The sequence below is a fragment of the Polypterus senegalus genome, chromosome 16 (genome assembly GCF_016835505.1).
Source record: "Polypterus senegalus isolate Bchr_013 chromosome 16, ASM1683550v1, whole genome shotgun sequence".
Lineage (NCBI taxonomy): Eukaryota > Metazoa > Chordata > Cladistia > Polypteriformes > Polypteridae > Polypterus > Polypterus senegalus.
The window spans coordinates 14,423,508-14,437,562 of record NC_053169.1 but is presented as its reverse complement, the minus strand read 5'-3'; the positions used below and the strand labels follow the sequence as shown (position 1 = coordinate 14,437,562).

At 41.8% G+C, this 14,055-nt stretch overlaps 1 protein-coding gene across 1 annotated transcript in view; it reads right to left on the bottom strand.

Annotated features, from left to right (window-relative positions):
- The window catches only part of adgrb3 (adhesion G protein-coupled receptor B3), an 868,080-nt gene that overhangs the window by 489,689 nt on the left and 364,336 nt on the right, over positions 1-14,055 (bottom strand). The window contains exon 5 of the mRNA XM_039737721.1: positions 3,210-3,374. Coding sequence (XP_039593655.1) covers positions 3,210-3,374 — 165 coding nt within the window. The remainder of the gene's footprint in view (positions 1-3,209; positions 3,375-14,055) is intronic.

Below are 14,055 nucleotides of genomic sequence, written 5' to 3'. Positions count from 1 at the left end.
GTTGTGCACAAATGTGGGTCCCCTTGTCATTGTGCTGATTTGAATGCCTGTCACTGCTCAATGCTGATTACTTGGTTGGATGAGCTCGATAAGCCTTGAACTTCATAGACAGGAGTATCCAATCATGAGTGGTAAAAGGTATTTAAGGTGGTCAACTGCAAGTTGTGCTTCCTTCCCTTTGACTCTCCTCTGAAAAGTGACAGACAGCATGGGATCCTCAAAGCAACTCTCCAAAGATCTGAAAACAAAGATGTTCAGTCTCATGGATTAGGGGAAGGCTACACAAAGCCATCTCAGATGTTTAAACTGTCAGTTTCAAGTGTAAGGAATGGAATCAGGAAATGGAAGGCCACAGGCACAGTTGCTGTTAAACCAGCAGGTCTGGCAGGCCAAGACAAATACAGGAGTGGCATATGGACAGGATTGTGAGAATGGTTACAGACAACCCACAGATCACCTCCAAAGACCTGCAAGAACATCTCACTGCAGATGGTGTATCTGTACGTCGTTCTACAAATCAGCGCAATTTGAACAAAGATCATCAGTATGGCAGAGTGATGAGAAAGAAGCCCTTTCTGCACTCGCACCACAAACAGAGTCGCTTGTTGTATCAAATGCTCATTTAGACAAACCAGATTAATTTTGGAACAAAGTGCTTTGGACTGATGAGACAAAAATTGAGTTATTTGGTCCTAACAAAAAGTGCTTTGTATGGCAGAAGAAGAACACCACATTCCAAGAAAAACACCTGCTACCTACTGTCAAATTTGGCGGAGGTCCCATCATGCTGTGGGGCTGTGTGTCTAGTTCAGGGACTGGGGCCCTTGTTAAAGTCGATGGTCTGATGAATTCAACTTAATATCTACAAATTCTTCAGGATAATGTTCAAGCATCAGTCACAAAGTTGAAGTTACGCCGGGGTTGGATATTCCAACAAGACAATGAGCCAAAACACAGTCCGAAATCTACAAAGGCATTCATGAGGGAGAAGTGCAATGTTCTGGAATGGCCGTCACAGTCCCCTGACTTGAATATCATTAAAAATCTATGGGATGATTTGAAACAGGCTGTCCATCAAATTGAACTGAACTGAAGAGATTTTGTATGAAGAATGGTCAGAAATACCTCCATCCAGAATCCAGACACTCATCAAAGAGGCTAATATATGTGCAAAAGGAGGCTCAGCTAAGTATTGAGGTCATATCTCTGTTGGGGTGCCCACATTTATGCACCTGTCTAATTTTGTTATGATGCATATTTTCTTTTAATCCAATAAACTTAATGTCACTGCTGAAGTACCACTGTTTCCATAAGGCATGTCAGATATTAAAAGGAAGTTGGTACTTTGAAAGCTCAGCCAGTGAGAAACAAAAATCCAAACAATTAAGAGGGGCTCCCAAACTTTTTCATATGACTGTAGCATAAAGGGTTAATAAATGTGGGAAACCAAATAAAGGTGAAGTGAACAACAAAATGTACGCAGAAATATAAGAAGTGGTTTAGGAAAAATAATGAGATGGTCAAGTACATAAAGAATGTACCAGAAGAAAGGTTGATGTAATACACAAAACTAGCAAAATACCCGCGCTTCGCAGCGGCGAAGTACTGCCTTAAAATTTTTATTAAGAAGAAAATTAAACCTTTTTAAACTGAGGGAAAATATACCAATAATTATTTGTTAAGGATCTCTTTGTATACCACATTGTGAGTTCGGCCCTCCGGTTGTAATATGACCAAAGCTGTGCACTGAGCTTACTAATGTCACAAAAAATGGCAGAAGTATAGTGACTTGAGAAAGATCTCCCCAGATCTCACTGTTTGTGATTGTTTTTTTTTCTGTGGGGACATCTTAAAAGCCAAGTGTGCCGCACACATCCTGCAACCACTGCTGAACTTTAGAGGAGGATTGAATAGCAAATCGTTGGCATTCCCCTTGATATGTGACATCGAGCATTGCAGAATTTCCACAACAGGGTGTCAGAAAGCCGATTATACTTCATTAGAAGGTTGGCATCCGTCAACATCTGCAATAAGATGCTACAGATGTTCTAACAGACGGTTATGGCGAGCGCCCTCTTCTACGCGGTGGTGTGCTGGGGAGGCAGCATAAAGAAGAGGGATGCCTCACGTCTTGACAAACTGGTGAAGAAGGCAGGCTCTATTGTAGGCACGGAGCTGGACAGTTTGACATCCGTGGCAGAGCGACGGGCGCTGAGCAGACTCCTGTCCATCATGGAGAATCCACTGCATCCACTGAACAGGATCATCTCCAGACAGAGGAGCAGCTTCAGCGACAGACTGCTGTCACCATCCTGCTCCACTGACAGACTGAGGAGACCCCACACTATGTGACTTTTCAGTTCCACCTGGGTGGGGTAAACGTTAGCATTATACAAAGTTACTGTCTGTTTTTACCTGCATTTCTATTACTCTTTAATTTAATATTGTTTTTTTGTATCAGTATACTGATGCTGGATTATGTGAATTTCCCCTTGGGATTAATAAAGTATCTATCTATCTATCTATCTATCTATCTATCTATCTATCTATATATCTATCTATCTATCTATCTATTATATAGTGCCTTACATATCTATCTATCTATCTATCTATTATATAGTGCCTTACATATCTATCTATCAATCTATCTATTATATAGTGCCTTACATATCTATCTATCTATTATATAGTGCCTTACATATCTATCTATCTATCTATCTATCTATCTATCTAGAATGTGGACAGAGAAATGGACAACACCTTCATGAGGTTTTCTTCAAAACATAAAATGAATATTGATTCCCATCATTAATTGCATATTCTGTACAATATGACGTGTGGTGCTGAGGTGTCACCCGTTGCATTGCTGCGCTCGGGTCCTAATCTGGATCCTGAGCTGGTTTGTTGTGGGGTGGGTGCGGCAATGCACTGTATCAGTGTTCACTCCTAACCTCTCTGTACAATCTGTTTCATCATTAAAGGTATTTTGTAATGTGTTTATTTGTGCATTGAACGTCAATTGAAAATTTCCCTGCGTATTTCCCACCCATCTGGTAGGCATGCTGTGTAAATCAAGTGGTGCTAACCTCCCAAAAATCCAGGTTAGTAATGCGACAGAACAGGACAAACCCTGGTGGTGGGAGTTTAATGGGTGGTGGTGATGATAAATACGTCCATTTTGCCAACACACAGTAAAAGGTGGTACAGACCTGGACAGAGAGCAATGTTGCACTGCTTAGTCTGTGTTTCTGGCCCATCACAAGCTCTGCCGCCATACTGAGGGGGGATGCAGGACCGCGTTCGTGTCCTCTGTCCTCTGCCGCAGGTGAACGAGCACAGACTCCAGGGTGACCATTCTTCCCACACGCCGTGCACTGCAAAGAGACACAACCAGGATTAGGTGCTTATGGCTGGAAGGCCACTTGTCATTCACAGACAGACAGACTCCCACTTGTCCACACAGAACGTATAGTTAGCCCGTAACTCTAGAGAGACCTCAAAAAGCAGAACAAGACAACAATGAAGGTGCTGTTAGTAAGGTCCAGGAGAGCAGAAGATGATCACCCGGAGATGTCCTTCAAGCAGGACCAGGAACAAGCTGTGGAGATAAGATACATGGATTTGATGCGTAAAAAAATGACACACAACATTAAAGAACTGAAGACCCTCCATCCATACAGTAAACCCACTCAATCCAGTTCAAGGATGTGGAGGACTGGAGCCCATCCTGCAAAGCCAGCAAGCAATCCGGGGTGAGGACCAAAATCTCAAAACAACTGAAAGGCACCAATATGCCTAACATTTAATCTTTGGAATTTGGGATAACAAAAAGAATTCTGGGAAAAACACCCCAAAAAAACGCCTCATTCAGACATGGAACAGAACTCCACATAGTTACAGATCTGAACCTGGCAATTTGGAGTTGTGTGGCAAAACATACAGTGGATTCAGAAAGTATTCAAGACCCCCTTCACTTTCGGCACACTTTATTGTGCTGTCCATTTAATTTTTTTTTTATGCCCAGCAATCTACACTCCATAACCCATCAAGACAACGTGAAGACATGTCTTCAGAAAAGGGTCTAAAATCAGAGGTGGGTAGAGTAGCCAAAAATTGTACTCAAGTAAGAGTAGCGTTACTTTAAAATAATATTACTCAAGAAGTAAAAAGTCGTTATCCAAAAAATGACTCAAGTAAGAGTAAAAAAGTACTTGGTGAAAAGACTGCTCAAGTACTGAGTAACTGTTTGATCATAATAAATGATTTACACTCACCTAAAGGATTATTAGGACCACCATACTAATCCGGTGTGTGACCCCCTTTCGCCTTCAGAACTGCCTTAATTCTACGTGGCATTGATTCAACAAGGTGCTGAAAGCATTCTTTAGAAATGTTGGCCCATATTGATAGGATAGCATCTTGCAGTTGATGGAGATTTGTGGGATGCACATCCACGGCACGAAGCTCCCGTTCCACCACATCCCAAAGATGCTCTATTGGGTTGAGATCTGGTGACTGTGGGGGCCATTTTAGTACAGTGAACTCATTGTCATGTTCAAGAAACCAATTTGAAATGATTCAAGCTTTGTGACATGGTGCATTATCCTGCTGGAAGTAGCCATCAGAGGATGGGTACATGGTGGTCATGAAGGGATGGACATGGTCAGAAACAATGCTCAGGTAGCCAGTGGCATTTAAATGAAGCCTAATTGGCACTAAGGGGCCTAAAGTGTGCCAAGAAAACATCCCCCACACCATTACCACCACCACCACCAGCCTGCACAGTGGTAACAAGGCATGATGGATCCATGTTCTCATTCTGTTTACGACAAATTCTGACTCCACCATTTGAATGTCTCAACAGAAATCGAGACTCATCAGACCAGGCAACATTTTTCCAGTCTTCAACTGTCCAATTTTGGTGAGCTTGTGCAAATTGTAGCCTCTTTTTCCTATTTGTAGTGGAGATGAGTGGTACCCGGTGGGGTCTTCTGCTGTTGTAGCCCATCCACCTCAAGGTTGTGCGTGTTGTGGCTTCACAAATGCTTTGCTGCATACCTCGGTTGTAACGAGTGATTATTTCAGTCAAAGTTGCTGTTCTATCAGCTTGAATCAGTCGGCCCATTCTCCACTGACCTCTAGCATCAACAAGCCATTTTCGCCCACAGGACTGCCGCATACTGGATGTTTTTCCCTTTTCACACCATTCTTTGTAAACCCTAGAAATGGTTGTGCGTGAAAATCCCAGTAACTGAGCACATTGTGAAATACTCAGACCGGCCTGTCTGGCACCAACAACCATGTCACGCTCAAAATTGCTTAAATCACCTTTCTTTCCCATTCTAAATTCAGTTTGGAGTTCAGGAGATTGTCTTGACCAGGACCACACCCCTAAATGCATTGAAGCAACTGCCATGTGATTGGTTGATTAGATAATTGCATTAATGAGAAATTGAACAGGTGTTCCTAATAATCCTTTAGGTGAGTGTATTTTTTAGAAATGTTGTAATAAGGGGCGGCACGGTGGCGCAGTGGTATCGCTGCTGCCGCACAGTAAGGAGACCCGGGTTCGTTTTTCCAAGTTCTCCCTGCGTGGAGTTTGCATGTTCTCCCCGTGTCTGCTCCAGTTTCCTCCCACAGTCCAAAGACATGCAGGTTAGGTGCACTGGAGATCCTAAATTGTCCCTTGTATGTGCCCTGTGGCAGGCTGGCACCCTGCCCAGGGTTTGTTTCCTGCCTTGCGCCCTGGGATTGGCTCCATTATTGTTGATACGTCTGATTGGTGAAACGGAGCCATTTGATTATTGTAGCAACGTCTGATTGGTGAAACAGTCATGCAGTAGATCCACTGGTGGCTTCTCTCTGGCAAAAATATAGCGTATCTAATGGAAAAAAAGTAACGAGTCGAGTGTTGCCCAATGTAGCAGAGTAAGAGTAGCATTTCTTCTTCACAAATGTACTCAAGTAAAAGTAAAAAGTATGGTGCAGTAAAACTACTCGCCTCTTCCCCTCCTCCACCTATAAAAGCGCCAAGCACTTTCCCTAACCAGCCTGTTCCGGTTTTGGACACCGAGTCAGAAACGACTCTGGAGTAAGCGATTTATGAAAATACAGGGTTGGACCCCCAATTCTTTCTTTGTTTAATTGTTTTTTGTCTTACAAGGCGTCACTTTGTCACGATGGGTTATTGAGTGTAGACTGATGGACACGAATGGCAAATGTATCCATTTAAGAAAGATAGATAGATAGATAGATAGATAGATAGATAGATAGATAGATAGATAGATAGATAGATAGATAGATAGAGATATGTTAAATGCATTAAATGATAGATAGATAGATAGATAGATAGATAGATAGATAGATAGATAGATAGATAGATAGATAGATAGATAGAGATATGTTAAATGCATTAAATGATAGATAGATAGATAGATAGATAGATAGATAGATAGATAGATAGATAGATAGATAGATAGATAGATAGATAGGAAAGGCACTATATAACAGCTAGATAGATAGATAGATAGATAGATACTTTATTAGTCAGAAAGGTGAAATTCACGCACTCCAGCAGCAGCATACTAATAAAGAACAACATTAATTGTCTCGGCGTGTAAAAATCCATGTCCAGAAAAAGGTAGAAAGATAAAGAAGATAAAGTCTACAACACAATAAAGTGAAAGGGCTATTGTTATCTAGTATTTCTGGATTTTTGATTTAGTTATTCTTATTGCAATTGATTTCTAATTTTTTTTTCTTGTAATTTCTAACGCACTTTGAGCTACCGCCCACCTTTTATATGAATACGTGCTTATAGTAATAAAAGTCGCTGCTGTTGCTGCTCTGCTCCTCGCATGAGGCATTATGATTAATGCAAACTGAATGCACATCAAGTTATGATGTGATAGAATGTTAATTTTCTTGAGCCCGTGACCTTTTTTTTTGCTGGATTGATTCGGTTCATTCACTTTTTCCTCACTTCGACTCATTTTCGTCTTTTGTTTTTAAGTATTTTTTTTAACTGTTCCACCGTTTTACATATGCAGCACATTAAAAAGCCAAAGCAGAGCGACATCCCGTAGAGTCCTTGAATCAAACGGAGGAGCTGCCGCCCCGTCGCTGCTTAGTGAGTATTTGTCACTTCTACTACTAAACATGCAGCCCAGATTTCAAAGTGATGATATTTTCATAAGTACGGATAATTAAGACCTATAAATAGGTTCAGCTTACACGAGTTGTCATTTTTAATTGGCATCCAGTGACTGGGGGTCAGCGCTTTGCTGTTGCATCCTGTAATCATTTGAACAGAAATGAAGTGGGAAGAGGCAGATTATAGCAATTGATGACAAGACATTCATCCTCACGTGAACGAGACCTGTGGCTACTCACAAAAAAAGAACCGTCTTCACGTGTGGCTCTGCTGTCGGCCAATTCATACCCCAATGCAGAACCCATTTAAAGCCCCTCTGAGAGAAAATGTTACTTCTCAACTTTTAATCCTTAACTAGCTGAAATAGCCAGCATTGGCGGGAGGAAAATAAAATGTTTGAGAAAAATATAATTAAATAAAAAAAAAAAAAAATGAATTAACAAACAAAGAAGATTCACTAATGTGCTTGTCTTGCAGTCTTGTACGTATGTTATCATCCAGTTGACACTCAGAACCGGCCAACTCTACTGAATTTCAAAAGCAACTTCAGAATGCTGACAGTCACCTCCAGTTTGCCCTCTGGTGGTCGTTCTGGATGATAACATGCATACAAGACCCCACCCTACCCAGAAGGGGGTGGGTTAGTGTTGATTTCACCCTACAGTATTTGTAGTCGACCAATGAGAAACATGTGTACCAAATTTCATGAAAATCGCTCCAGCCATTTGGACGTGATGCTGCAACATACATACATACACACATTGACTTATATACTGTATATAGAGAGAGAGAGAAAGAGAGAGAGAGAGAGAGAGAGAGAGAGAGGGATAGATAGAGATATATAGATATACTGTGGTGGGCTGGCGCCCTGCCATGGGTTTGTTTCCTGCCTTGCACCGTGTGTTGGCTGGGATTGGCTCCAGCAGACCCCCGTGACCCTGTAATTGGGATATAGCGGGTTGGCTAATGGATGGATGGATGGATATATAGATATATATATATATATAGAGAGAGAGAGAGATAGATATAGATATATATATATATATATAAAGGTTTTTATTCCTATGTGACAAGCATATATAGCCTGGTTCACTTAGACATTAGTGTGGTGTATCACAAACATTTGCAGCAATAAAATGCATTTCATTTGTCATTCCAACAGATGCCTCATCACATACATTTCTAGCAATGAAAGCATTGCATTTGTCATTCCAACAGATGGTGCATCACAAACAAGTGCAGTAATGAGATGCATTGCATTTCTTGTTCTAACAGATGGCACATGACAAACACTTGTAGTAATAAAATGCATTGCATGTGTAATTCCAACAAATGGTGCATCACAAACATGCTTACCAATGAAAGGCCGTGCAGTTGTCATTCTAACAGATGGTGGTTCAGAAAATATGAGTGCTGTTTTTATGAATCCCATATCATATTGCATATAACAGAGACATAGAAACCAGACAGATACACAGAAACCTGTTCTTTTTATTAAAGCGGATTCCTTAAAATGAAAATCTGTCATCTCAGGGAATGTTTAATGAAGTAAGCACATTCATTTTCATGTAATATGGTGTTTTTTTAAAATGCAAATCACCACAGATCTTTTAAGAATAGTCTGTTATAAATCAATAAATTAATTATTACAATAGCAGTTAATCACTCCAGTGTCATTTTATAAAAGCACCTCTCATGATTAGTGACAGTTAAACTATACGCAGAAGACTTCTGGACCTGCCTGCTTCACAAGGAACTAAGTGACTCATCAAATAAGTTTATTCTTGGAAACTGCTTTTTTCATCCTGGAGTTGAGAAAGCTTTCCATAAGACAGACCAACAAACCTGGTTATACAGTAAATAACTATTAGTGCAGAGGAATATCGCATAATGAAAAAGTTAACCATATTAAGGGTCTGGTGCAAAGAATGAGTGGCACTAAATAGCATTCTGTTCTCCACCACCCAGGGATGCGCATAGACCTTTTGGTGAGGCTGAGTTTCGGTACTTTAGCAGAACCATCTTTATTCAACTCGAAACAGGAAGAGAATGGTTATTTATTGTAGCGGGATCTGCTGTACCACTCTGCTATACACAGACACAGCAAACAGGAAGGGACGGGGCCAAGTGTAGTCAAGTTATAATGTTCTCTGCTTCACCCATCAGGCGATTGGCGCTTTGCGCATGGTAACGGTCAGCTTCTAGATATGTTTCTGTGGCGCTGCGAAGCTGGCATTGCCTCTACGACGAACAAGCAACCCTTAACAGATGCGTCAGTCGCATTTCTGCGTGACATATCGTTGGGGAGGGTCTCAAAAGAGGTAACCGCGCCTCAGCATGAGTCTCAAAAGAGTTCAGAAGTCCCACAACACAGAGAATTTGAGTGTCATCAACCAAAATGAAAGTGTTGATAACATTATGTGTAAAATGCAGCCTAGTCGCTCTTCTCTGGACCTTTTCTAGTGCTGTTATGTCCTTTTCGTAGCCTGAAGACCCAAACTGCACACAGGACACCAGATGAGGCCTCACCAGTGTGTTATAAAGCTTGAGCATAACCTCCTGTGACTTGTACTCCACACATCAAGGCGCTATATAACCTGTTAGCCTTCTTAATGGCTTCTGAACACTGTCTGGCTGTTAATCGTGGCAAGTCCACTATGACTCCTCAGTCCTTCTCATATGGTGACCTTTACATGTGTCCCTGTGTTCTTGTTGAACTCATTTTAAAATCACTGTCTCGACCCACTGGACTAATGCCCTTCATCATTTTAAACCCTTCAGTCAGGTCTCCTCTTCATCTCCTTAAGGCTCAGCTCTTTCAATCTTTCCTCCTAACTCATCCTCTGTAGCCCTGGACTCAGCCTAGTCGCTCTTCTCTGCACCTTCTCTTGTGCTGTTATGTCCTTTTCGTAGCCTGGAGACACAGGACTCCAGATGAGGCCTCACCAGTGTCTTATAAAGCTTGAGCAAAATGTCATGTGACTTGTACTGCACACGTCAAGGCGCTATATAACATGACATTCTGTTAGCCTTCTTAATGGCTTCTGAACACTGTCTGGCCGTTGATAGCTTAGAGTCCACTATGACTCCTGAATTCTCCTCATTAGGTGGACTTTCGAATTTCAGACCTCCAATTGAGTATTCAAGCCTCACATTTTTTTCCCTATGTGTTATATTTACATTTACTGACATCAAGGCGCTATATAACCTGACATTCTGTTAGCCTTCTTAATGGCTTCTGAACACTGGCCGTTGATAGCGACGAGTCCACTACGACTCCTAAGTCCTTCTCTTAAGGCGTATTTTCAATATTCGGACCCCCAATTGTGTATTCAGACCCCACATTTTCACCTCCTACATGTAATACTTTACTGACATTAAATTTCATCTGCCCAAGCCTGTATGCTGTCCAAGTCCTCAGCCCCTTCCAGCTCCTTGACCCAGCCACCACCTGCAGTACCCCCCTGGTCCCCACGAGCCTGGCTCCCTCTCTTCCTGCCGCCTCCTTTGAACCCACAATCATCTCAGGCAGATTTGATACAACTCTGGATGGGGCATCTCCGACTGGCATCCATCACCTTTCTCACTGACTGCCCCCCTTGCCAGTGCTGCTCTCTCATCATTTTCCTTCCCCTTTTTTAACCGACCCACCCAGACCTCTCATACCCTAACAGGTGCAGGTGCGTCTCTTCACAAGCCACTTAGGCCGAGCACATGAGTGGCTAATTCTCTATGATGCCCGCCCAGCTGGTTGACTTTCCCTGCCCTCGTGAGTCCATGAGCTCCACTGTTTCATTAAACAGACCTTCACTTCTCTAATCCACCACAGACCCCCCAAGACGTCGCGCCCCACCAGGTTGGGCTCAGTTTCTGGATAACTACTGCATGGTGGCTCTGCCTTCCCTTTGGTTCAGAGAGCGGATGGGACAGATGACGACACACATTCAGTTTCTGCCGCTGACATTTAGAAGCAGCTGTACGAGAGCTCAACGGGCCTCACATGTGCCTGAGCGATTTGAGAGACGCCGGATAACTAAATCCTTCAAACAAATGTAAGCAAACTCGGATTGTGTCGGCCGGTACTAACTCATTTGACATAATGCTGCCTGTTATGGAAGCAGCAGAGCTGATATGCTTTCAGACACATTAGTCATGCACTTTCAGTCACACTTTAAATAATCCTGATCTAATGCTCTTTGAAATGACTGGCTTTAGTGTATTACATCATGCAACGTTTCACATACAATTCATTGCTTGCTCACCTTATGCAGGAACTCGAGACAAATTAAATCAAACGTTTTGTGTTTTACACAGATTTATTCATAGGGTCGAGTTTGCTGGCTTGTAGTTCCAGATCGACGTTGACCATGTTGGACAAAACGCAACCTAACATCCTGAAATCCGCTTAATCCAAATCGGGTTCATGGCAGGCCTGAGCTTATTTGGATAAACGAGAATTGGGCACAAGATGCCAGTCCATTGCGAGGGTCTGTTTACTGAAATGGGACGTGTCATGACCATCCATCCATCATAAATCTGCTCATTCGTCTTCTGACTGGCATTTCCAGTTCAGGGTCACGAGAACTCAGCAGCACTGGGGAACCAACCTGATGCCAGTCCATCACAGGGAACATTTACAGTGTTGTGACGTGTAATGACCATTCATCCGTCATTCATCTTCTGACTTGCATTTCCATTTCAGGGTCATGGGAAGCCAGCAACACTGGGGGACTAACTTGGTGCCAGTCCATTGCAAGGGTCCATCACTTGTCTTCTGACTGGCCTGTCCAGTTCAGGATCATGGAAACAAACTTGGTGCCAGTACATCACAGGGGCTATTTGCAGAATTGTGATGTGTAACAACCATCCATCCACACTCTCATCTTCTGACTGGCATTTCCAGTTCAGGGTCACTAGAAGCCAGCAGCACTGGGGCACCAACCTGATGCCAGTGCATCACAGGGAACATTTACAGTGTTGTGACGTGTAATGACCATTCATCCCTCATTCATCTTTTGACTGGCATATCCATTTCAGGGTCATAGAAAGCCCACAGGTCAGCCGCCCTTATCTCCAATCTACAGCCTCGCTTGGAGTCAATAAATGGGTGACATGACATCGGCGAGCTTAAGGAACGATCTGACAGTACGGGGAGCCACAAGCGCGTGCACAGTGACATCACTGCAGCCATCGTTGAATCACTCACTTCATGGCTGAAGACTCCAATCCATCAGATATGATCAGTGACTTTCCCTCCTCTTTTTGACTACAAAAATATTCTCACACATTGGATTGAGTGGCACTTGACTGAATATCTCTTTTCAGTAAAGTCCTGGACATTACACGTCTCAGTCCAGGGGGATCCACATTGGACTGATTGGCACTGAGCCCCTGTGGTGGGTACAAAATACAAAAAAAAAGAAAACAAAACACTAACTAATAAAAGATAAATTTTAGACAAAAATGGAAGGAAAAAGCGGTAAAAGCTAAAAGAACAGGATGTAAGATACTTTTAAAATGCTAAAAATATCAATAAATTAATATATAAAAACAGGGAAAATAAACCTACTGGATAAACACAAATATTTCAGACTCATAATTCATAAGAATAAGGTCAGGGCAATTTATAATTCAACACAACATTTCAGACTATTGCGAAAAATAGGTCAGCGAGACCTTGACTCTATTAGCATTTAAAATATAGGGGGGAAGAAAATGTAGGAAAAAAATGTGGAAAATTAGTAGGCTGAGACTAGAAAGAAAAAACATCATTTTAATTGAGTTTTCCTTTATGTGACCTGTTGACACGCTGTACACGTATAAAACACATAACTGGGCAGATTATATGGGAGCCTTTTGGCCTCTCTGCAAAGGAGGAACCAGCAAGAATATCAAACTGGCTTGTTATCTTGTCGGCCTTTCTAAAGGGCTATTGGGTATTCAGCACAAGAAGGCCACTAGCAACAAGCACAACCAGGCATTGACATGCTTGGAGGGGACACGCAGGACACCACGTAGGTCAGCGCTGGCCTATGCGTTAGGTGACAGAGGCAACAGTCTAGTCTAGTGCTGTCACCAGGGGGCAACGTTAATGAAAGTTAGCCACCTCCACACCCAGCATTGGACACAGAGGGGAGATGCTTATGTAAATTAAAGGGACACACATGCTACGGAAACTGAGAGGGACCACCTCACCCTGAACCCCTGCCTAGAGATCCATATGGGCTTCAATCAGCACAGATATGGGTGGTAGAAACACAGCACATTGGGATGGCATGGCAAACTGGTAACTTTCAGAAGGTCACATCCCAGCATTTGGGTGTGTAAGTGCACTCAGATAGATAGATAGATAGATAGATAGATAGATAGATAGATAGATAGATAGATAGATAGATAGATAGATAGATAGATAGATAGATAGATAGATAGATAGATAGGAATTTTAGTATAGTCGGCAAGATCACAAAATTAGCAACATAGATATTAATTTCAGTATAGTCGGCAGGATCACAAAATTAGATATATATTAATTTTAGTATAGTGAGCAGGATCACAAAATTATATATATATTAATTTTAGCATAATTGGCAGGGTCACAAAATTAGATACACAGATATAAATTTTAGTATAATCGCCAGGATCACAAAATTAGATATTAATTTTAGTATAGTCGGCAGGATCACAAAATTAGATACACAGATATTAATTTTAGTATAATCGCCAGGATCACAAAATTAGACATTAATTTTAGTATAGTCGGCAGGATCACAAAATTAGATACACAGATATTAATTTTAGTATAATCGCCAGGATCACAAAATTAGATATTAATTTCAGTATAGTTGGCAGGGTCACAAAATTAGATAAATATTAATTTTAGTATAGTCGGCAGGATCACACAA